This window comes from Pseudochaenichthys georgianus, chromosome 16 (assembly GCF_902827115.2).
Source record: "Pseudochaenichthys georgianus chromosome 16, fPseGeo1.2, whole genome shotgun sequence".
NCBI lineage: Eukaryota > Metazoa > Chordata > Actinopteri > Perciformes > Channichthyidae > Pseudochaenichthys > Pseudochaenichthys georgianus.
Genome location: NC_047518.2, coordinates 34925236 through 34951346, shown reverse-complemented (window position 1 = coordinate 34951346; position 26111 = coordinate 34925236). Strand labels below are relative to the sequence as shown.

The following is a 26111-nucleotide window of genomic DNA, read 5'->3' as shown; positions in this document are numbered from 1 at the left end:
ATGTGTAAGAGAATTTACACCATTGAAGTACAATATCAACTCAGGCAGGTTTTGGGTCAGAACTGGAATTCAGAGAAAGGCAGGAAGTAAAGAAACCAGTAATTAGCCAACATTAACATATACTAAGCCCTGTCAAACATTAGTTTAGAACATTAATTTGATTTAATTATATTCTCACAGCTCAAAGTGTGAGCCTCATATGCATGTCCTCTGAGCATCCATATTAGAAAGTATAAATTAAGTGTGCACAGGAATGAGTATAATGTGTGTGCATGTGTGTGTGCAGCCAAGCAGAGTACATGGAAAACCATTAGTGAGACATTGGCTGCTGGATGTTCATTTATCATGGCTGTCACAGACCAGTCACCGTCGGTCGGGGGGTTACATTAGACGGCCAGAGTCCGCATGATCAATCACTCACTGCAGCAAGTATGTGTGTTGTGATATTACAGGCCTGGCTTTCTCCTCCTCTCTTTTCTTTCTAAACGTACACACATACATCACACTCTGATGAACCACTCCTTTATTTCATCCCTCGGGGGATGCTTCAGGGCCAACATATCTGCTCTAATTTCATTCAACCAGCATAAACTGTGCGATGTGCATGCGAAATATATGCTGATCTCCCTGAAAGGCCATCCCATATTTGTTATAAATTCCATTGACTAAGTGCATTAAAAATGCAATAGAGCTAACTAGATAAGAATAATAAGATTTCAGAGATGGAGTGTTTTGATAAACCCTCGGGAAAACAGGAGTTAAATCAGAGCTGTTCATTTCTCCTTTTAGCTCGTGACTTATTGCACAAACAGCCAAAGGAATAACATATTAACCATGTAATGGGGTCAATAAGTCCCCCTGTTAACGTCATCAAAGTAAATATAATCCATGCAGACGCTGGGATGCACATTAATTACACGGCCCTGTTACTAGTGGTTGCAAGTATCCAATTATCAATGAGCATCTTGTTAGTGCTAATGCTACCTGGCACCAGAGAGACAGGGTTAGCGAGACGGTGCGTCTGTGTGATGTCAACGATATCTAGCTGTTGCTATTCGAGGCACGCGGAGAGCTGCAAATAAAAAGTGCACTAAGGAGATGACTCTGTAGGAGAGAGGAGTTTTGATGGAGAGCGCCAAGGGAGCACTGCTGGGGGAGAAGAAAGGGAGTTTAGAGAGTGAGTGGGTTTAACAGGGGTTAGTGGGCAGAAGAGTAAAGAAAAAAGGTGGGAGAAACAGGGGAGAGAAATGTCATGTCCATCAATCAAGATGGACATTTCTGGAAATGCTTGAATGCCAACCGTGGGCCTGAAGTCTCCGTGAGGAGCAGATGTCAGATACATCAGGAATAATCAATAATAGGTGAGGAGGGAGGTTCAGCTGGAACACACATGCATATTTAAACCGTGGTTTCTTCTGATCAGAACCACAATCGTTCCCTACTGTGAACCTAGCACGTGTTCTTGTAATCATGACGACCTTAAACAAAAGTAGTTTGCTTTTACCTAAACCATGATCTTTCCCTTAAACCTTAATCATGCCATGTTTGTGCGCAACCTAATGTCATTTTAACTTTTTAAACAGGGACTTGTTTTATGTAATGCAGACGTTGGGTAAAGCTGCCAATCCGACAGATACAGATAGCCAATGGGGAAAGTACTTTTGGCTCAAAACTGTGACGATACATTTTGTTGGATGACATGGACTGTTAAAAAGGAACTTTTTTATGGTCTGACTTCCACAGTACAGTCAATGAAAGTGGTTTAACCCCAGCTGGCATTACTTGTTAGATTATAAAATATGGCAACACATTACCAAGCCATGATGTCTTTCCCTGTTATCAATTGAAGAGCATTACATAACTTACATAACCAGGTGTTTTGAAAGGAAATTCAAAACACCTGGAATTCCTGATGTGAAGATTTTTATTTTATTGAAATATTATATACATTATAGCTGGGGCTGCTGATTCTGTTATTTGGAAGTAAAAAAAAGAGACCTGGCTATCCAAAACTTGGCTAAATTGTGTTGAACAGTTTTGAGAATATACTATCAGTTTGATTACTACATTTGAAACATGGAACAAGGTTATTTACAGAAGTACATATTCTCCATGACACATCTTTGATTAAAAGAGTAAATAATAGTTCCTTTACCCACATTACCTACACACTGTCTTATTGCATGTTTACAAGCGAGATGCCACCAACGTAATGACAGTCTGTTTACTTGGGCTTCATCCCTTAAATACATCTACAGCTGCTTGTGTTTATAGGCATCTCGACAACAACATATTTCTGACTGCTTGGCCCAAACACTGTGGCAACCGTCCAAAGATAAGCCAGCAGAAACTGACAGTGCCACTATCGGAGGGAACTTGCACTAAGACCTTCTTCTGCAGCTGCAAATATAGGATCCTCACTTCCAGATCCTATCCCTGCTACAAGATGTAAGAGGAGGAATCTAATCCCACTGATTATCAATGTAAAGACTGCTCTACCAGTTACTCCGCAGAACAAGGGGGCATACACGGGGCTCATTATACATCTTCAATTGAACTCTCGATTTCACTCAAGACTGCACAATTTGTTCTCTTTACGCTGGATAAATTGCAAGTATCTCACATCCTCCAATCAACCTTTGGGGATCACAAGTAATACTGTAGTTCACGAGAGAGAGAGAGAGAGAGAGAGAGAGAGAGAGAGAGAGAGAGAGAGAGAGAGAGAGAGAGAGAGAGAGAGAGAGAGAGAGAGAGAGAGAGAGAGAGAGAGATGTTTGGAAAGCTCTATTTTCTGAGAAGCATTGCTTAAATCATCGGGCTCAGGAAAGCTGACCCGCCTTTAAGAAAAATGCATTGCTATGTTTTATGTGAGACAATGATGTAGCACCACTGTCCAGATGGGACCAGGGGACGATGGAGAGGGGAGGTGGAACGTGGTAGAAAACACTGACTGTAACCTATTAAAAAATACTCTTGTTAGGTGGGTCAGTGAGGAATTATCTATGTAAAAATGAAATATCGGATTCAAAGGATTCTGATTCTGAGCTTTTATATATAAATCCATCAAACATGTCATCCCAAAGTGTGATCTATTTTAGTTTAATCATAGTTTTGTACGTTTTCTGGAGCTATTTATAATAATGATACCTGTATTACTGAAATTCGCTGTTTATCTACTTTACGTTCATATACTTTGTCTGTCGCACTTTATGCCTCAGTAAAGACAAACATTGAATATTCTAATGCTGACTTTTGTTTGAAAAATAACAATACATCCAACAATTTGTCTTCAGAGTCAGTATTGTGAGTCAGGATATCTAAGTGTACTCCTTCCTCATTGTGTGGATTCATCTGTATGACTGTCTTGCTGCCATGACTACCGGTTTTGTGCATATTACTCCCACTGCTTCACTCCCTACCTCTCAGTAAAGCACCACGTGGACAGCATTAGAGGCAACCAGTTCTGATAGCACCCCGTCTCACCCATCAGACCCCTTCCCTTCCTCTGTCTCTCCATTCTCACCATTATCGTAATCACACAGCCAAATTACTCTGCTAAAAGACTTGCATCTAATGGGGCTTTGTGCCTTCCAATGCGATAGCACTAGCTTTGCATGACAAAGGAAGGGACAGAGAATTGACGGATCAAGGCACATTAGAACCGGAGTCTAAATGAATTTAGTCCATTATGAAGCCCTCAGAGGACGAGGCGGCGGAGACAGAGGCTTCGGATAAAATCACGGCGAGCAAGATCCTTTATTTTAGAGCCAATCAGTGTTTATTCTATGCTAGTTGCGGCAGACAGCTTGATTACTACCTTTCAAAGGGATGCAGGATACATTTCTCATTGACTTCTGAGGTACTGTAAGTTAGTGTGATGCACTAAGCTTTAAGGAGGGCTAACTTTGGGAAATCTATGGACTTTGTTTGCAGCTTTTGATCTACTCTTCCCTGTCATGCACCTTTCTCGTGAAATTAACGTGAAATGTATTCGTTTGGTCAGAAAATACTTTAGCAGAGCATAAGTACAGCCTTTGAACTCAAATTAGACTCAACAATGTTTAAGACTTTCTCTGTTTTTGGTTTAACGTGAAAGTGAATCTACAGCATGACTGTAAAGGTGGCCGAGTGTACAAGTATTATGTTAAGGTTTAAGGAACAGGCCACCACACACGTTGAATATTTTAAACAAAGGCTATAGGTTTAACTCTGAGATGACTGCTTTCCAAAGGGATGTCAATAAACTGTCAAAGTGCCAAAGACTAAATAGACAATCAACACACGTTAATCTAATCACACACAAATGCAAAATGCACACTGTCCAGCCATGATTAGTGATGCTCCAGAATCCAAAAGAGCGGTGCTCACGTCAATCTAATTGCAGCAATCTAATTTGCCACTCTGGGAGAGCGTGGCGTGTCAGCCCTGTCTGATATGACAGCCCCTCAGATGAGATTACACACCGCACACAGTGTTATCGAACCCCTCGCCTCGCACCCTCCCAAATGCCTCTCACGCATTGATCAACCTACAGGCAGTGCCGTGAGTGAGGGGGAATCATACATCTGTTGCTCTATTAACACACACAATCTGATTGGAAAGGACAGCTAAAGCTAGAGGCTGTGATCAGGCGCTTGATAGAGACACGCAGCCACAGCCCTGCAGCAGCAACCAGTCGGAAGGTCATCCTCAACCCACAAAGTACATCAATTTAAAAGAATATTCCCAGTAAAAAAAATCAAGAATGATTGAATACATTTTTCAGCCTCAGGTGTAACCTTGAAAGAAATCCACTTTGCAAGCTTAATCTCTGATTCTTTCTATAGATAAAACGAGGTCGTGCATCGCATCATGTCCACCAGATCTCATCTGAATGGAGTCAGCAACTCACTAGTTGCAAGCGGAGAAAATTGCAGAACAACCAATTTAGGAAAGTTGTAATAACCTGTAGAAAGAGAGCACACGGGAAATTAAACCGGCCATCTAAACAGAGCAGCCGCTTCGCATCATGTGTGCAGCCCTGCAGGCATTTAAAGGAAGAGGAAGGGTTAGGAGCGTGTGTGTGTGTGTGTGTGTGTGTGTGTGTGTGTGTGTGTGTGTGTGTGTGTGTGTGTGTACACATTTAGAAATGTATACATGTATTCCATGTCTGGAGGACAGTGCAACTTCAACAGGTTTCTAACAGGCAGTATAGAAATAACCGGAGCTCCTGGTATATGTGGTTAACTGAAACGTTGGGCTTATTAAAAAGAAGATTTTAATTAAGAAATAGACGATGAACCATTCACATCTTTCCACCAACCTGTCGAAAGCCCATTTAGGGACCACTTATGTGTACACTGGAAGTAACTGTTGCTTGCTGACCTGCAATTTCACACTCAATTACAGCGTGAATGCAACTTTCTAACAATATTTCCTAGAGGAATGCAAGTTAGGAAACTTGAAACACTTGTCCACATTACTTATCATCAATTCCTATTTCACTGCTTTGCACATTCTTCTGTTTATTTCAGTGTCAACATCCTCCTTTCCAGGATGCCAAAGGCTGTTAGCAGCATTCACAACCACCCCCCCACCCCCTCTGAAGTGTGGCCCAGACTGTCAAGCTCAGTGGGAAAGTTCCTCCAACCCTCACAGCAGGAAACGCCAACAGAAGGAATTCATTTCATGCACATTTACTTATTCATTGTGCGATTGCTTGTCTCCCCTCGTCTCCCCACCAGTTGAGAGTCACCACAGAGGCCTTACCTGGCAATGATTTGCTCTGGATGACACGGGAGGAAAATAGTTTCCGCAGACACAGATTGAACGCAGGATGATACGGAGGAAGCGGGGATGTGTGCATATGTGAATGAGAGACACAACAGGCTACAGAGGTCAACCTTCGCTAAATCTGTGCTACCCTCAGAAAGTCAGTACTGATGCCTCAAGGTACGTCGCTCACCGCAGGAACAAAAACATGCTAGCCCTGTGGGTTTCCAGTGTGTGAAGGAGCGAGACCACAGCTAGTCTGAGCGCTGCAGGAATCCAGACAGAGGACGTGCTGAAATGTTAGCACATCCGTCTGTTTTCAAGGAACATAAAAGGAAATATCGCTACGAGTGAATGATACATGGGCATGGAGACAAAAACTAAATGTTCCTGTCCACCCGGCAGACAGGGGTCTGAGGGGGATTTTCATTGAGAAGACTGGAAAACTGATGAGTCACGTTGAACAGTCTCAACGATGGAGGAAAAGATGGGGGGGTGTTACAGCCCTTTGAGGGGGAGCTATTGCGAGACTCCTCAGCTTAGTGAGATATCCAGACTGAGAGAAGTACTGTGTATTAATAGTTTCAAAAGTAAGTGAATGAAGCTAAATCTGTTCCCTTATACTGCCACCCGCTTAACAGCTTGGCAGGAAAGGCTTGTGATTAAAACTGCCAAACATGGATTACTAGACACCAAAGGGCATGTCTCAGGTTTCAGAAACGTCATCATCAGAGTCTCCGACGGTACGTCACTGCAGACTGATCAGTGATCACAGGTTACATAAGCACGGGATCCCAACCGATACAAAACCACAAGATTAAACAACAGGAAGAGGTTTGAGGCTTTATCGAGATGAAGAGTGACCCTCGACCTTGCATCCAACAGACAGCGATTGATTCGTTACAGTGGAACAGAGTACAGCCCCTCGTAATCCTCCTGCTTCGTCATACATTTTGCAAACAGACATCATTTTGGATTACATCCCACCACATGATGTGCTCAGGCCGACTGGGGGGACTGCATCTAATCCGAGAAAGGACGAAACGATATTTGTTGATGATGATAATGAAAGATGTCCAGTCCGGTCATCCTCTGTATTGCTTTTACTTTCTTCCACAGGTCATGATAGTTTGTATCGAGGGGGCGTCAATAGTTAACATATCTGGTAGTATGTTCTATATCCGAAGCACTGGACCGAAGGCGTCATATACGAGGGAGAAGTGTGATTTTATTAGGTTATATAAATACAACTGACTATGCAATAAATTACATGATAAGCCCCGGAGCAGATGCCAGATAATATGAGTAGTATGAATAAATTCCATGCACTCTCCATCCTTGTTATCTAAACAGTTTGTCTCTGAGATTTGTATTTCTCACATTTGCAATGTGTCCTTATGAAACCCCCCAGGATCGCAGATCAAGCCCCCGCTTGTATAACCCTGTCATTAGCGCCGCCTGCTAGCCTTTGGTACATGTGAAGCGCTGGGAGTGCTGTGATCTCCAGGCAGCGAGGACCGCCATGGACACGCAGCGGGACGAAACCTGCTCTGACATCAGCACAGTGCATCATCAGAGGCTCGCTGGCAGGCTCTTCATCTGCCTGCACTTTAAAGGTTCCGGCACGAACCACAGTTAAGTTAAGTTAAGGTGAAATATGCTTTACTCTGAAGCCAGTCCCCAACGCCGGGTGGCAGGATACGCCGTGAAGTTGTTTGCGGCCTGCCAGTGAAGAAGAAGAAGAAGAAGAAGAAGAAGAAGAAGAAGAAGAAGAAGAAGAAGAAGAAGAAGAAGAAGAAGAAGAAGAAGAAGAAGAAGAAGAAGAAGAAGAAGAAGAAGAAGAAGAAGAAGAAGAAGAAGAAGAAGTCAGCGGCTCCCTCAGGGACTTATTCCGGTGTGAACGCGATAGTTCCAGGAAATAAAAGTTCCAGGAAATAAAAGTTCCAGGAAATAAAAGTTCCAGGGAAAAGTTCAATCTTGGGAAAATGGAACTAGATACCTTTGATCAGTGTTGGTCTACACATTATACGTCTCAGCGGTGCACCAAGCCTTCCCAGAGGGCCAGAGCTCAGTCGCTAATCCAACTAATAATCAATTGTAAGCTCTTGAATAAAAAACAATGAATATTATCGCATTATTATTTATAGTTTACAAAGTAAGTGATGAGACATGTATGAGGTCTGAGTTACACGCAAATGAGATGCAGTGGATTTATGGGTGTTTGCTTGTACTCCTTCAATATCTGACAACTTTATAGCACAGCAGATTACAAAGAGAAAACTCACCGTGTACCGTTTAAAAAACAGGATAATGTACACATTGCTTTTCTGTGCACTCGACCCTGACTTGTACATATTGTCAGGCCACTATTACCAGATGATACTAGTTTATCAAAGCTATATTGTTATAGGCGTGGAGGTTGGCAGAGCAGTAAACAACAGCATATTTTAACATCTTAACTCTGACGTGTTTAAATCACATGTTTGTTGATGTTATGAAAAAATGATATATTATCTGATATGTTATTATTCTTAGGTGACATTGTCAGTATTAATTTAAGTTATCTAGCACCAGTTGAGATAACTGTGCCCATCCCTGCATATCTTAGTTAAACATTAGTATCTATAAATCATTACCCATCCCCCCTGCTGCTGTATATTAACACGATGATACAAATATTTCCATCATACAATTGTATACGACGTGTCCGACAGCAGTTTCAGTTTGAGGCCTTATTGGTTCCACAACCAATAGGCACAGGAAGGAGGGTCTGATGCTGATTTGTCACCTGGCTCTGGTTGCTATGGAGACAGATTATATCTACCGCAACATAATGGAGCCCATGGGATATTGAAAAGGATGGAGTAGAAATGGAAAGTGTTATGGATGGTTACAGCCCTTCACTCTGGATGTGAATCCAACGTGACAGGAGGTGATGGGCAACAGTTGCGTAGCCATTCATTTAAGTGTAATGACAGGGGGGGTTGCCACTCCCCTCTCTGACCTTCATAGTGCACCTCTTTCAAGACCAAGCACAAGACCTATTGGGAAGTAATTGCGAAAGGAGAGAAAAACATGTCTGCTCTGCGTACTATGAGAGAGTTGGCCATTGTTGGTGGAAGAGGTTGCCAGTTGAATGCTTTTAATAAAAAGGCCTTTGATTACAAAAAAAATAAGGATTTTGCAACTGAGAAAAAGAGTTCAAGGTCCTGACAGCATAATGAATGTGTTTGTATGCATGCATGTGTGTGCGTGAAGTCCCTTATGAGTCCCTTCGAAGCATCACTGTCAAAGCAGATGTGCTGCCTCAGCGCATATCTTCAGAAGCTCTCACTGCTTTGTTTGCTCTTCAATATTATAATAATGATTAAAGTACGTACGACAAAGACAATTGGATGGAATCCTTCATCACTTTCAGGGGCTCCCAAGTAGGGCTGCACGATTTTGGGAAACAATGTAATTGCGATTTTTCTGACAGATATTGCGATTTGCGATATTTGTTTTTAAGCGACCCAACGGAAGCTTATTGTAAAATGCGGTCATATCTCCGGCTAGGAAGGTCGTATCAACGTGCTCCCGTCTCTAGCACCCCCGCAGCCCGAGCTACGAGTTAAATAACTAAAACATACATGAAACTTCTGTTGGGTTGCTTTAAAGTCAAGCTTCAGTTTAAGATTCACCCTGTAATAGATGTGGAACATGTGATGGAGCATTACTGACCTGACTCAGACGGTTAGTTTCACCAGACCATCTAATGCTCCATTGGAAGCCATTTGGAAAGGGCAGGCACTTTCAAAAATACTTGGCAGGTGATTGGATCAATCTGTCTATCACCTTCTATCATGGGCCACTTCTGATTGGTTAACAATGGCTGGTGCATGTGGAGCACAGCACTTATGATTGGTGTGGATGACTGACACACAAGAAGAAGAACAACAACAACAACAACAACAACAACAACAACAACAACAACAAAGTAAACAAATAATGTAAAAAAAAGGAAAAAGTTTTAAAAAATCGCACGTTTTGCAATTTCATAATCGCATTTTGATTTAAAATCGATTAATCGTTCAGCCCTACTTCCAAGGATCCAGAGGACCCCGGATAGCTCTATAAAGTATTTGACTTCAGCTTTCACTTGGCCCTCCAGCCAGAGACGACTAAATAATGAATACCTGAGGCTTCGTCATTCGGGCCATCGATCCAGCATCTCCTCCCTCCTCCTCTGCTCTCCATCATGTAGAGTACCTGGCAGCGCTCTACATCATCGAAAGAGCCCTCGGGATTCTCTAATAAACGCCACTGGTTTGAAACGGTCCCCGGGCATGCAGTGAGAGCAAAAGGTGATGGGTTCAGCCTGTGTCGCTGGGAGAAGCTCATTTAGCATTCCAGGACAACGCTCTACAAAAGAAAAACGGTGACCTTATGCGCTTTAATTGCACCTCTTGGGATGAGGAGGGAAAAGACTAAATGAGGGCAGAGCATTAGGACGAACACAAATGGAAAAATAAAGAATGATAAAAGCAGGGGGAAAAAATGTCACATGCGTGGAAAGAGGTCTTTACTCTTTCATTTGTTGATGAGTGGCAGAGAGCTGGATAGCAAGTGTGCATAGCAGCGTGTGGCCAACCCCCCTAGCAGCAATGGGACATCTATCGTTGACGAAAAATCTCTGGAGTGAGGGAGGGGCAGCTGTGACACCGAATGTATTGCTCTTCTCTTTCTTTCAGCACGATCACAAGTCGTGTCCCCAGCATCTGTTGGACTGGGGTTGTGGCTTGGCATTTAATGTGCCGTGAGCTTCAGCTACTGACCCACATATGAAGGCACGAGGGTAGTGACGTCGCTCACAGAGGCATGACCATCTCTTTAATCTTCCATTCAAGCACTAGGCCTGCTCGGGTTTCTCACTTCATAGCAAGGGGAGGAAGTGATAAAGCACATGAGAGCCCTAATAAGAATGTACAATTAGTTATTCACGTCAATAGAGAAAAGTCATTTTAAACAGGATATTATGGGTTCTAGATGCGTTTTATTAACAAACACAATGCTACAAAGCATTTGATCAACAAATGGCAATGCTAATGCTTTGATTCACATGTGCTGTTTGTAAAAACCAACAGCACCAAAGGTTAGGACCAGCTGTCTTCTCTGATTTGCAGTCTTTTTAAAGGTTCTGCTTTTTGAATGTGTTCACGAGAGAACAAACACTGAGGCAACTCTCGTATACGTCTAATAAGTATATAGTAAAGCTAAAGTTAGCGACTAGGCTCAGAATGGTTAGTGGAAAATCAGCTCTGTCAACACTGACACAATCTGCACTTTACAACGCTCTGTTTGTGCACATGTGCCTTGACCTGTTGCCACCTGTCTGCTTTGTGAATATGTATTTTTGTTTTTATGTATGTTTTTATCATAATATAAGCATCTATGTTGAATGTTGTTTTACTGATTGTATTTACCTGTCATTTCAAGTGACGTTTTTTTTGTAGGATGACTATCAACATCTGTCCCGGGACGGCAGATGAAAATAGCCTGTTGGCTAACTCTGGCGCATTTACAGAAATGTTAATCAATGTGCATTGTCCCTGTCAAATAAACAAATAAAATAGAGAAGGGGACAACTATCCGAACAGCACCTGTAAATATAAGACTTATCTTTTTAATAATTAATCTTATTGGTTCATAAAAGTAGTCTCTGTTAAGTCTTAGAAAACAAAGTATACAATGTTTTAAAGGCCAGCATAATGTAATCAGTGTAACAAATGATGAAGGGGTTAAGCACGTTTTAACCATCTCACAAGGGATTGCAAGTCTGCACAGTGCTTTAAAATTAGGGCAAAAATATATCCTGATTTAAATATGTGCTCCCAAATATACTAAGGCAATGGGATTACAGGCAACAATCTAAAGGATAATGAAATGTATTATGAGTTGTAAAACGTAATGGTAGGTCTGGAGAAAACAACACTTATTTCAACTTGTTTTTTAATTCTGAAATGACTTGTTCATATATTTTTCCTTTCACCAAAACAGTCGGTCTTTATCTCAGAGTCTGACAGTTTGAGTAAAGGTGTGGGATTTTGGTGCCACTAATTCTAAAAGCATCATGTCAAACCCTTTATCTTTGCTGTAGCCAAAAGGGAATAGAAAATACAGAGATCCTCGATGGGACTTGAGGGACCCATTCTCTAGCTTTTTCCCAGAGTGCTAACAAAGGGAACAGAAGAATCACGCATCCCGGAGACGGTCCAAGAGCCACAGAACATCCTCCCTTACAATACAGCTCTCCTCGCTGACAGCACTCCGGTGATAAAGGAAAAGAAAAGAAAACAATCCATCCAACTTGATTTGCTCCCAGTTATATGGTGGTGAGCTTTGGAAAGGGTGCTCAATCATGCAGCAAAACAAAAAGTCCTACACACTTCTTAAGTTGATCTTTCAGCTACAATGTGCTTTAGTTGTAGAGAAAGTATGTCATCAAGCTCACCCACACATGCAATTGTCTCCATGGTGTGGAAATGAAACATAAAAGAAGATATTGAAACGGCCCAAAAATGACAAAAATCATGTTCATTCTGTTGGTGTCGAAATATATGGTTACTATCCTCCTAAGGATAACGCTCTGTCTGTGTTCCACATCATCATTTAAATTCAAGGCTGTGGGATCCTTTTGGCGTTGCTCTGAGATAAGCTGGAAATATAGAACCATCCCGACTGACACTTTTAGTTAATGCTCTCCACCATGAAAGTAGGTCACGAGAGGTCTGGGAGCCAAACATTGAAAATAATTCACTCGACTGAGGCCTTGCAAGTCTTGCACAGCTAACAAATGTCCCAGAATTACTTCACATCACTCTCCAATACAAGATCATATCGACAAATGGGAGATAAGTTCCTGTGTCCACATAGCGTCTTTTTTCGGTCAGAAAAGCGCTGGGGAGAACCTCCTCCGAGCATTTCATCAACATCCCTGAACTAGGATATCTTGACAATGTACCGGGGCAGCTGTATGACAGACTAGCATAGCCCCTTCGCTTTGTATTAACTTGCTGCGCTTCTATCCATGTGTTTGACATCTTTCACCATAAGCATCAGAATCCGGCTCGTCACTGCTCAAAACTCACCGGCACGGATATTTATTATTCGCCCGGCCAATCTGTCGCGAACAAATTGTCTATTTGATCTTTGTTATGAGAGTTTCAGGGAGGTCAGACATGGCCAAAACAAGCAACTCCTTCATTTTCTATAGTGATGTCACCAGTGTTTTTCTGGAGGGTTAAGATATTTTCAAATATATTCATCGTAATATTGCGTAATGTTGTCATAAGTGTTGCATTTGTAATCAAGTAGCTGTTTACTAGTTAGCCAAACATCATCTTTAAAGCTAATGATATATCAATGCTATATGCACTGCACACCTTCTTTCCACCTCCCCCAAGCAGCCCATCAGTACGGCAGGTTTAACAAATGTCAACGTAAACCTTCCCCAGCTTCATTTTGACTCCTTAAAGTCAATAGCAGTACACACGGCATCTGGCAGATCATCCTATTGACCTTCTTCAGTGATTTATGCCAGTCACGATGGGAACTGCTGATAATATCAGACCCGAATATTACAGCTAATCCTTAAAGTTATTCCTACATGTATAAAATACTGAACCGTGAAAAGACAATACCCAACTGGGACACCGTTTATTATACAGGTGAATACTGCATGAACCCATAAACAAACCGTTACCAATAAATCCCTATGCATTTTTCAAAAGAAGATGAACTTTTCGAACAGAGAGGTCATTAAATTATACAATAAAATAGTTTTACTCTCTAAAATAAGAATGTTACTCCAAAAAAAACAGCATTAAACCTCTTTCACATCACGTGTTGATTTAAAGCATTACGCGTATTTTCATCATATTTTACCAAATCTAATGGCGATTCCTGGAGCTGCACTCGAATGTGACCTTTGGTGTCCTTAATTTTATATTTTTAATAATTACCCTGAGATGAAGTAATCTAATGAAATCAAAGGGCAACAGGAACCCAATACTAATCTGTGAAACATATATTAAGGTTTGCCAGTGTAATGTAATTTAAATGTTAAAATATATTTTAACATAATGCTAATATACTAATCTTAAAGTACGGTTTTTTTCGTGAGGAAAAAAAAACATGAGTGCGCACATTTATCAATCCATGATTATTTTTTGCCTTTCTGTTTGAAAACTCCCACACAATCTTAAAAAGAGGCAGATGTACTGAAAGTGCTGTACTGTTTTCTCTTTGTAATTGCCCTGAGCTAAAAAACTACTTTTAATGAGCACTAAAGACATAACGTTAAAATGACAAAAGGGAAATGAGAGAGAAAGTCCATTAGAACGACTTTGGTTACAAGGAAAGAATAAAGACAGAGGAAGCAGCTTTCAGCATGGAGGGTCGTGACAAAGGAAAGAAGAAAGCGTTTGGTGTAAACATTGAAAAAGAAAGGGAGAGTGAGAGAAGAGTGTTTGGGTTACAGCAGAGGCAACGTCGCTCTCTGCCTTTCTGTGTTTCGTGTCGTGCTTCTCTGAGAGTACAGCAGAAGGGATGTTCTGGCGACTCGCAGCATATTGACAAGATCCTGAAGCAAATGCTAACTGAAGACCCGATCTCACCGCATTTCTGTTTACTCTGGGGATTATATTAAAGAACACAGCATTCAATTTCATACCTGGCTTCCCGCACCAACCATCCCAATGTGACATTTACAGGTAGCAGGCTGCCCTTTCTCTCTTCCTCTCTCCTTGACTCAAAGATGATACACAGTGTAGCAAACAAGCATGGTTGAGGGTGGAAAATGATGCTAGCTTTAGAGAGAATGGAAAAATATTTGCTTACGGAACTAACCATGACGTTTTCCCCTTCCCCCACACTTGGAGACTGGAATATTACTCTTCTGCCAGAGACAAACAGCTTATTCCGTCCCTGCTTTCTGTCGCATTATCGCTGAATCTGCATTGAGGGTACACTGCTTAGCTGCTCTGCACGGATAAAGATGGCAATTAGCTGCCAGAAGTTGAGGATTGCACAATCCATTATGAGGAAACCTCTGGCCCCAGCAGCAGAGTTGCTTCAAAATTGTGGCTTCATCTGTTGTGGAAGAATACGAGTCATTCATCTCACACATGCATGCACAAACAAAATATCTTCAAAATCTCTTTCTGGGGCTGTTAAAATGTGAAGTATCCTTTTCATCTTGGTTATTATGTTAGAGATCTATAATACTCCATCAAGCAACTTTTGTTATATCTATATTGGGTCAAATGATTTCCTCTTATGTGAACGTACCGCTGATCCCAGTGAGGATCAATGCTTGTATCTGTCTGTACATTTCAGCTGCTTTAACCACATCTTTAAATTGTTGGGCCACTTGGTTAAGTCACTTTAACTCTCATACACATTGCCTCATATATAACAAAAGGTATGAGTGCACAAGTGTGTGTGGATATACGTAACAATAAAAAACATTGGTATTGGCTTCACCAATTGGCTAAATTGTTATTTTAATAATCAGTATCGACCCAGAATTGCACAACCGGTGTGTCCCTAGAGGCATAAAACATTGAAGAAATGCTCCATAATCTTCGTCTTTTCTGAACCACACATCACTGAAAGCCTTCCAAACATAAAAAAAGTTAATTAGATGATGTGGAGATGGTTGTGCCACCCTCTGCGTCGCACATTGCTCACAATTTTAATCAATTTCTGCGCTAAAAGTTCAAATAATTTCAATTTTGACCTTTTTTACCGCTGACATTTCGATGTGCAACCAATCAGATGACAGCTGAATGAAGGACCGCAAGCTAGCAGGGGAGGTAACCGTGGTAACAGCTAATTAATGAAACTGAATTAGCTGTTCAGCCATACTGAAGCATGATACGGCCTGACCACGTACAATACAGCCATAAAGTGTGGCATTGATGATATCTAATGGGTCCAATCAGACATGGAGCGATGAATACACACCAACTGCAGAGGTAGCTGCGTCAGGACCCTCTACAGCTTCTGTAAATCCAGCTTTAATGGAGCGAACCAGATCAAACTCGAGCTGGGAACCTTCTGGGGACAGGCACCGATGAAATGCTGATATTACTTTGTTTGTATAGGATCTGTAAGAAATACATAGTGATTGTTTGCTAATGTGCTTGCCTTTGTAATTGAATAAGCTGATACTGAGGCTGAGTAGAGTTTACTTTCTGCCCTCCAGCTGTCTGATACTGCAGCTTTAAAACAAACAAATCACTGACTCTCTATCGTCGTCCCTCTCGTTCCTCAAGTTTTAGTATTGACAACAGTACAGTCCATTAGTTTACAATGTCCGTGCTGTTATTACTTTCTAATGATGTTACTTCACGAGTAGCGCAAGTAGAAGAACCCTAGAATACTTTCCTAAAGGAACAAGAGAAGTTTCTACTTTACAGCATATTAAAAATGACCTTCAACGAAGCACGTTTTCTGGAACCGAACATCAGCTTTAATTAAAGAGAAAAAAGTAAACAAAAAGTATTCAAAAGAAAACCAGCGAGTGGGAATTTGGCTATTTTTGGCATTTGTTATTCATTTTGTTCTTAAATTATTTAGTGTTATGCATTTATGAATACTGCAGGCAATGAATAGTGTGTGTTACTAAAAGCACTGGATAATTATATGTTGATTCAAATGCAATGCTGCAAGAAAAAGTGTTTTGTTAATTCTTCTGAAATACATTTGACAATAGTGGTTGTGGGAAAAATGATTTTTTCATTAAAACAAGGCTATGAGGTCTAGTTTATGTTAACACAAACCATCTACCACTATGGTTAACATGTGTTTCATACTTTATTTCTTCTTTCTATGGGAACTCTTGGGCCTCATATTTAATGAATGCTTTCGAAGACACTGCTCTTATTCCTTTAACAGCCTACTTTAAAACATCATTCACCTACTGTATATTAGCATATGAACTAGGTTTTATCACTTATTCTTTGCACATCTACCTGAATCAGTGATGTGTTAAAGGTCCCATGTCATGCTTTTCCGGTTATTATCCATCCCCTTGTGTGTTGTGTAGCTTGTTCTGCATGTAAACGGTCTGCAAGTCACAAACCCTCAAAGTACACCCTGTAGCGAGTACAACTCTAAAAGACCTGTATGCTGCCCCAGAACGCCTTGTTGGAGATTTTTCTTTTTCCATTTTTTTCTTCCTGGTCATGGTGACAGTGTGTGTGTGTGTGTGTGTGTGTGTGTGTGTGTGTGTGTGTGTGTGTGTGTGTGTGTGTGTGTGTGTGTGTGTGTGTGTGTGTGTGTGTGTGTGTGTGTGTGTGTGTGTGTGTGTGTGTGTGTGTGTGTGTGTGTGTGTGTGTGTGTGTCCGCGGTGTCTCGCTGTCTCGCAGACCCCACGCAGCAACCAGGAAACGACACCAGTAATTCAGCTCACACTGTCCGCTCCTCGTGCCTCAAAGGGCGGAGCAGCGAGTCCCGCCAACACGGCACCCAGACCCCACGCAGCATTCTCATCTGTTTGTCATTCCTGGTGTCGTTTCCTGGTTGCTAACAAACGCCATTGTAACACATAATCACTGATGTTCCGCTGTAACGGTGGTGGACTCATCAGAACAGAGTGGGCGAGCTGACCAATCAGAGCACACTGGGCTCATAGGGAGGGGGGGGGGGGGCAGGAGCTCCAACAAGGTGTGTAGGACAGAGAGTGAATACACATACTATACAGAGATGCTGTTTGAGAAACCAATGTGAGTTTGGAACATTGAACAATGTAAATCTATTCTAGTAAACCTCAACAATGGAATTATGATCAGTAGAAACGGATTCACTAACAAATCACTTTTACACAAAAATGCACTTGGCTTTTCTGACTTAACGCAGCCTATACGCATTGAATTAAGCAGTATCTTAGACAGATGAAGTTATACAATTTGTTTTTTACTTTTGGCAAAATCAGCATGTGTGAACTTTTTTTTGGATTTCATCAGAAAATAAATGTGGACTGGTTGCAGGAGAATATAACACCTATAACATGATTAAAGGACTTCAAGGTGCTTCAAAGGGTTCCCTCCTAACTGAGAACCTCAAGGCAATGAGAACAGCAAGGAGATCACAAACTGTATTTTCAAACGAGCTTGCATCATCGCCTCGATAACCCAAAGTCCTCAGGTATGGAAGACAATACCTGTCCAAGTCTTATTAAGAGCTGATCCTCCTTTTATTAAAAGGCTTCTTTTCGGGGATTTCTCTGTGGCTCAGCAGTGTGAACTGACTGATACGCTCCGCTGCAGACGACCTGCAGACCCCTCCGGATCTCGCTCCAATTAGAGGCCGGGGAGACTGAGACGCCCTGCAGGTTGTGAGCTTTTCCCTGCTGAGTGAAAGGTAAGGAGGATGTGGTGACAAGAGCTCGCTGAGGCGCAAAGAGAAAAGGTGCCACGTTATCTTTTCCACTGACAGCTTAAAACGTTTAAAGAATACATTTCGTTTTTTCTTGAAATGTAATTCTTTATCATTTGCTTTGAGAAACGGTGTAATGATACCATACAAATCCTTGTTTGCTGTAGCTTTCAGGATTTTAACTGTGAGTTTAACCATTGAAGAAAATGTCTCAAAAGAAGCCAATCACAATAAGTTGACATCTGATTGACCGTTTATTTTTAATTTTTTTACTGACCCAGGGACCAAAACACCAAACATTGGAGTTAGAACCAAATAATTCCAAATGGGGCTCAAATAACAGCATAAAGACGAATACAATAAATAGATAAGATAAATAATATAGACATGTAAATAAACTGTCTGCAGATTAAACAAAACAAATCACCACCACAATGGATTGCTCTTCTTTGGATGATAACGACGTCAAATGTCTACTCATTGGAAAATATTATCCACAGCATAGTCAAAACAATCAGAAACAAAGGATAACATCTGCTTCACTGATTCCTTTACTTTTCAGAGAGTTGGCTGGCTGTTATAGGTTAATGGATCTTGTAGGGCAAACTGCTTTGTGATATTTCTAATGGTCACATACTACCAGTGTTGCTTGATGCAGAACCACTAACCAATATGCTTTACTTCCACATTATGCCTTGACAAAACTGAACTGCTTTTCCTTCCGGGAAAAGATTGTCCCTCTCTTGACCTGACAATCAACATCGGCCCCTCTGTTGTTTCCCCGACTCAGACTGCAAGGAATCTGGGTGTGACCCTAGATAACAACCTGTCCTTCACTGCAAACATCGCTGCTACAACCCGCTGCTGCAGATACACGCTTTCCAACATCAGGAGGATACGTCCCCAGCTGACCCAGAAAGCGACGCAGGTTCTGGTCCAGGCTCTCATCACCTCACACCTAGACTACTGCAACTCCCTCCTGGCTGGTCTACCTGCATGTGCCATCCGACCTCTGCAGCTCATCAAGAATGCAGCTGCTCGCCTGGTCTTCAACCTTCCTAAATGTTCCCACACCACTCCGCTCCTCCGCTCCCTCCACTGGCTTCCGGTAACTGCTAGAATCCACTTCAAGACACTGGTACTTGCGTACCATGCTGCGAATGGATCTGGCCCTTCCTACGTCCAGGACATGGTTAAACCGTACACCCCAGCACGTGCACTCCGCTCTGCATCAGCCAAATGACTCGCTGCACCATCGCTGCGAAGGGGACCCAAGTTCCCATCAGCAAAAACACGTGGGTTTGCTATCCTGGCTCCAAAATGGTGGAATGAGCTCCCCATTGAAATCAGGACAGCAGAAAGCTTACACACCTTCCGGCGCAGACTGAAAACTCATCTCTTTCGACTCCACTTCGAGCGATAGAACTATTAACAAAGCACTTATATACTAATAAAGGACTGGCTTACCTAAAGCCAGTTGAGTAGCACTTGAAATGCTTGGCTCTATGAAACCTGATGTACTCATATGATTCTGTTTTCTTCAAGGTTGTGTCTTCTTGGTCGAATGCACTTATTGTAAGTCGCTTTGGATAAAAGCGTCAGCTAAATGCAATGTAATGTCTTTAGTTCAAATGTATCAGCCTTGCAACAAAACTCAACTTTATATTTCCTCCTTGTTGTTCTTGTACAACAAATCCAGAAAACCAAAGCAAATATTTGTGAGCTTATGAGAAACAAAAACTGCTAATTATTCTCATCCTCCATTTTCGACTGGTAATAATAATACTGGTAGAGTATAGTGTAAAATTACCGTAAGACAATTAAAATCAGCTTTTTCCAATGATTCCACAGAACATGAAGACAATATCTCCCCGTTTAGTTTCACCCAGTCTTGTGAACAAATCCTTCTCAGATTGGTCAAAAGTAGAAAACCTGATGAACTGTTAGCCTTTTGAGCCTAGAGGCCATGAGACACTCACCAAACATGTTGCCAATGTGCCCGTTTTTGGTCAAAGGCCGCAGCTCATTCTTCCCCCAGGCGTAGCGCTTGTAGTTGTCCCAGGCAAACTTCATCATCTGCAACATAAACAGAGCAGACAAACTGGTCAGAGGACTGAAAGCAAACCCACACAGCTCCAAACCCAGACATAATTCAATTGTTGTGCTGTAGCTCAGAGCCAGACAGAACGATAGCTTCTTGATCAGACATGATTAAGGGCATTCATGCAATAAACACACATAATGCGCACAGCTATACAATATGATTGACTTTTCCCTGCAGCTACTTCTCCTAAATTAAAGATGGAATGATGTCAGTAGAAGAAAATCCAGACATTGATGCCCTTTATCTCCACTGAAAAATATATGTGGATTTGGTGAGATGTGAAAAAGAGAACTGTCTTTTTTCGCATTAAAACAGAGCCAGCAAGACAGGGATTTGAACGCTGAAGAGACAGGAAGTGTAATCTTTTCTGCTGAAATCACAAAGTTGAGTCGTGATGCTTCTCTGCCTTTAGCGACAGCGTAAACAATTAGTTAAGAAGCTTGTGACGGAAAGTTGGTTTGTAATAATCTAATACATTCAAAGGTATTTAAAAACAAATATGAGAGCATAATAATACTGACAATGCCGGTGTAGAGCTCACACAGGTTCAGAAAACAAACTCTACTGATAGCTCCCAGGTTATTAAAGTATATCTGACAAAGCAACAATTCATTTAAACAGATATGTCGGTGAGGCATTGCCAAGGAGATATCACAAATCAGAATAAAGCAATACAGAGAATTGGGCCAGCTACACACCCGTGTTTCGTAGGTGTAATGACTGCTATGCTCATTTAGCATATTGGCATGCTAACATTAGCTAATTAGTACTTATTTGAGTTCAACAAAGGCACATGTACTGTATGCCATTGAAGGCAGGTATTTGGGCCTCAAACAAAATGTGACCTGATGATGACGCTAGCTTAAATGACAAGGGTTCATCAAGCTAGATAATCAGCCGTTGCAGCCACCCTGAAGTGGGGCATAACATGATGTACCAATAGTCATGGACATTCATTAAGAATGAGACATTAGGAAAAGTTGGAGGTTTGTCAAAGTTAGCATGTCCAGCAATATATGTGCTAGTTGAGATGTTCGGAGTGATCGACTCATTGATTACTGAGATAAGGTATGGATTAGTGTGACATCTAGATAAAAATACTTCTTTTTGTTCAATAAAGGACATCAAACAACACCATCACCTTCTTGTTTTTAAAGACACACTTTTAAGTTCTTTGTGAATCTTGTTTGCATTGATATCTCACATGTATGTCAATGAAACAGTAGTTATGTAAGGCTGTTTCCTCATGATTCAGCTTCTATTATGAATTTGCCAGCAAAAAATATGGGTTTTCTTTCAAGGAAACGAGAACATTTTCTCCAAAGAGATGTCATTTTGCATGTGCATACGAACAAAGAATATATAGCATTGAATACATTGAAAACTATTTCCAGCCGCAGGTATGCAAGTATACTTGACTCAAGTGCTTTCAACTGTTACGACATGTTCATGAAACTCAATTGTCTTCTTGCATGATCAAAAGAACTTGAAGAGAAAATCCCTTCAAGCAATCTGTCGCAAGATGTTGAACAGATGTTGAGAGAGGTGTTTGAATTGGATTCTCACAGCGCGACGACATCATCTCTAATATCGAATACAATACGGGACACCTGGCTCTCCAGAGGTGAGCTTGTACAGGCCTGTGAGAAATGGACGACATGAATTTGATGACCTCTGAAAATCCTGTCACCCAAAAAAGCTCAGAGAATACAGCGATCAAGCCGTTTCTCAAACCAAAACAACCCACAGTGTCCAGGAACCCAAAACAGCGACTACTGGTCAGGGCGCTGGGATTTGATTATAGGGTAATGATATACCATTCAACTTCTTTGGAGGCAAGTGTACCAGTTAAGTTTGGGATGTGTGCCACACATTAAAGCACAACTGGAACACATTCATAGATCAGAAGGAATAACACATCAGGGTCATCTTTGTTGTTTTCTTGTTGTTTTCGTCTATGGCATTACATCTGAGAAAGCAGCATTTTAAAGAGTACTTTCTCCATCTACAAAAACAAATACTTATATTGTATGCAGGAGCGATATTATACATATGGAGCAAAAACAAGCAGACTGTATGATTAAAGCAAATAGCACCAAGGAATCTTGTGTTCCCAAAAAGGTAATCATTTTCTTCAAAGTGATGGAAGAGCAGAAATACCCGGCGCTGGTAAGATTGTGCCCCGACATAATGTTCTGCCTCTGAGTATGTAATACAGCAAAATGTCTCAATTTTTATTTCCAAGTGACTCCATCTTTTATAATTTCAGATTGCCTCGTTCCTCTGGAAGCTTTACAAGTAAACAGAGAAAGGTGTTTTAACAAATAGCTGGCCTTGGTAAATGTTAGAACTCCGTGTCCCTAAATGTTTATTTGAGGGAAGTTCAGACTGTCCGTTTTAGAGTTTCCGCTGATGATCAAAAGGCATAATGGAGTCTGTGAGAGAAGCAGGACTTTACAGTACGACCACTATCAACTGTTGGGGAAAGTATACAACAGGCAGATGGGATGCTCAAACTGCATGACTGAAGGCATAGAAAATGTAAGATGGCAGCATTAATCATCAATGACGGGACTCTAAAAGGAGCTAAAAGAAAGCAGCTGGCATTGAGTGGATTTGATGGAAATTCTCACGGTCTTATAGATGATTGATCAAAAACAATAAGCAACAGATCAATCAGTAGTAGTGAGAAAAGAAACCCTGGATTGCCTCATAACTTGTCACAAAGTATATTCTGATGGAGGGATCACAAGATCTTGCATTAAGAAGTTTCATTCTGTCACAAACGAGCTGAGAACCAACATGCAGAGTTGGGTGTAACGCGTTACAAAGTAAAGAGAACATTTGAAACTTTAGCAGTCTGCGTGATCTGCCTGTAGGGAGAGGCGGGCCGGCCCTGCGGGTAAAGTAACGAGTAAAGTAACGAATTACTTTATGTAGAGAGTAACGAAGTAGTGTAATATATTACTTTTTTTTAAAGTAATATGTAATATATTACTTTTTTTTAGTAACGACCCCATCTCTGCCAACATGCAACACACCGGAAACCAGGGATAGTGGGTAACCAGCTTTATTGAAGGCAATAGGCTGGTGGGAGACAAAATGGCGGATAGTAGGCAAAGGGCTGGTCGGGGACAGGCGAGGGTTCCAGGAGAAAGCAGGACGGGAGTCGCAGGTGCAGGCAGGGTCAGGAAACAGGCGAGGCAGGCTGGTCAGGGACAGGCAGGGTTGAAACCGGGAGAGCAATCTGGAGGGTAATGCGGGAAAGACTGGCATGCTGCAAAGTACGATCTGGCACTGAGGTGAAAGTGAAGAGGGCCTAAATACTAATGGAGCTGATGGGTGTAACAGAGTGAGAGAGAGAGACAGGGTGTGACTACCAGGTGACTAAGGAATGTTAATGCAGAAAATAGGTGAGTGAGAAAGCACACTGACATATTCATTCAAAACATTCAACACAGAACGCAATTTCATATGGATGATCATTGATTTTGATTTTATTAGCTCAGGGTTATTTTTCATTACTTATTACTTACAAAATGATATACAAATTAGAGCGACCTGGGCCAGGGTAAGAAGAATATCATTATATGGGCTAATCAACTGAAAATGATTAATTTAGTTTGTTTTCTTTAATTAAACTCACATCAGTATGGATGACTCCATTGTATGGCTTGGGGATTTTGCGCACACACTGAACAACGAGATAAACAAATGTTCCGTAGATTATGAACCTTTACTTGGGTACAAGGCAATCACTATGTGAAATGTGAGCGGCCAGGTAGTGTAAATGTGACAATAGTGTTCAGCCAGGGTAAAAAAAACAATTACATCTTCAAAAAAAGAAACACCCTTAGTATTAAAAAACAAACTCTGTTAAAAGGTTTTGGTAACTGAATTAAAATATTTAAAATACCAGCACAGACGAAAGCTTTGTTTCATGCAACAATGTGAGCAAGTTGAAAGCCACAATCCACAAGAATATTTCGCTAAGTTTCCTGCTGCGACTGCAGAAGTTTCATTCCACTGGAGGGAAACAGATATCAGGCATTGTGTTTTCACATCTCTGCTGTTGTGCGCTACGGAGAGTCAAAGTGTGGGAGGACCAGGGTCACACAGCCGTAGGATTTCTGATGTAACAACCCATCATCACAGCAAACACCGCTGTGATCAATAACTGCAACCACAGCCCAGCACGCCACCCACAACGCTGCTTCTCCAAGAGAGCTAACACATGATTGATTCTCTTCCACGGGCACAACAAGCAGACAGGGACACACAGTGACTGTTCTCTGGTTTAACTAATTGGCTAGTTGTTGGGCAGAGGAGATCAATAACTAAACACACAGCCAGTGATTACAATTAATCAGGGATTGACCAGGGATACAACACCGTAGCGTAGATCAGACGTCCCGTGGTTCCAGAACATCAACTAGATCATAAGGTTGCATAAGGGATTTCATGTACGCTGCATTAACTCAAAAGCCTTTATCAAAATCTGTAAGGAACACGTGTAATAGAAAATCTTCAAACTGTAGTAATATTCACTTTCCTTCTCCACTTTAAAGAAAATAAACTATTACTCTCTTTGAAACCACCAGACCCCAAAAATAAGTCTACTAAAAATGTGTTTAAGAGCTATTCTTTGCTATACTAGAAATCAATATGTTTGTACAGTAGTTTAGATTGTAACACTTATTATTATTAACACTTATTATTATTATTAATATGAAGACTTTTGTATCATGAATGTGGATAAATACTGTATTTTAACAATACGGTATTCTGTTTTTTTTTAATCTGTTGAAATAAAGATTGAAATGAAATGAAATGAACACTTCTAGCTGAAATTACACCACATGAGGGTTCAATTATCTCCTGTTGGTCTTTGCCTTAATAGAAAAGCACAGCATGGACACTGAAATGGTCTTCGGGGTTTCCTCTGCATCACTCCGAGCAATAGTAGGAGTCTTTTAAAGCTTTTCATACAGGTCACTGTGCAAACGACATGTATCCAACCAGGTCCAATGTTTCACAATTTCCAAGAATGCTAAAGAGGCAAAGAACAATGTGGCAGTGACAACCTAAACAAAGACATCATGTATTTAAACAAAAACATAGATAACAGCTATAGAGGAAGAGACGGTATAAATGGATGTTGCCAGAGGGACAGGTCTTAATCTGGAGTTCAGATGAACTGATAAATCCTCTGAAGGGTAAGGCTGTGCTAATATTTAATAATCTAACCAACGGCAAATCACAGTAACCGTAAAACAAATGGTTATCAGCATGTGGGGTTTCCCGCTGGGTTATTCCCATAGAGTATCACTGTGTTTTCTTTTCATCTCATGACTTGCTGCACAATAGAGTTGACACTTCGGATCAGCTGTTTCCACTTTTTGATCTTCAATATAAACTATTCCTTGGGAACACTATTTGCTCGGTTTGTTCTCCTAAGAAGGGCTTTTAAAACCCGCTTACTAGGATGACGCACTTCAGTTAAGTTAAATCGAGTTGGCACGGATGGTTTCTCTGAGGCTTAGGTTTAAGAAGTGCAGGTTATGGGATACAAGCCACTTTCCACACAAACAGAATGTATATTTTACAGCAAAAACAATATGTATGTAGCTGCCTCTGCAAATTCACATTGACTGCAGTTGTTGCTAATTAGCCAACAGTGTGGGCAGAAGTGGTGAAGATCACACTGATTCATTGTGAACATGGTGCTGGCAGCTGGCTTTGTACTCGGTGGCCCCTGCGTCGCCCAGGAGAGGCAGCACTGCAGAGATTAACTGGTGGGCTGAACAATGTGTAGCTTTTTCTGGACGACTAATAC

At 41.3% G+C, this 26111-nt stretch overlaps 1 protein-coding gene across 2 annotated transcripts in view; it reads right to left on the bottom strand.

Annotated features, from left to right (window-relative positions):
* Positions 1 to 26111, bottom strand: part of LOC117460291 (mannosyl-oligosaccharide 1,2-alpha-mannosidase IA) — a 232575-nt gene that overhangs the window by 114431 nt on the left and 92033 nt on the right. For both annotated transcript variants that reach the window (XM_071205950.1, XM_071205951.1), the window contains exon 2: positions 20151 to 20247. In XM_071205950.1, the coding sequence (XP_071062051.1) occupies positions 20151 to 20247 (97 nt within the window). The remainder of the gene's footprint in view (positions 1 to 20150; positions 20248 to 26111) is intronic.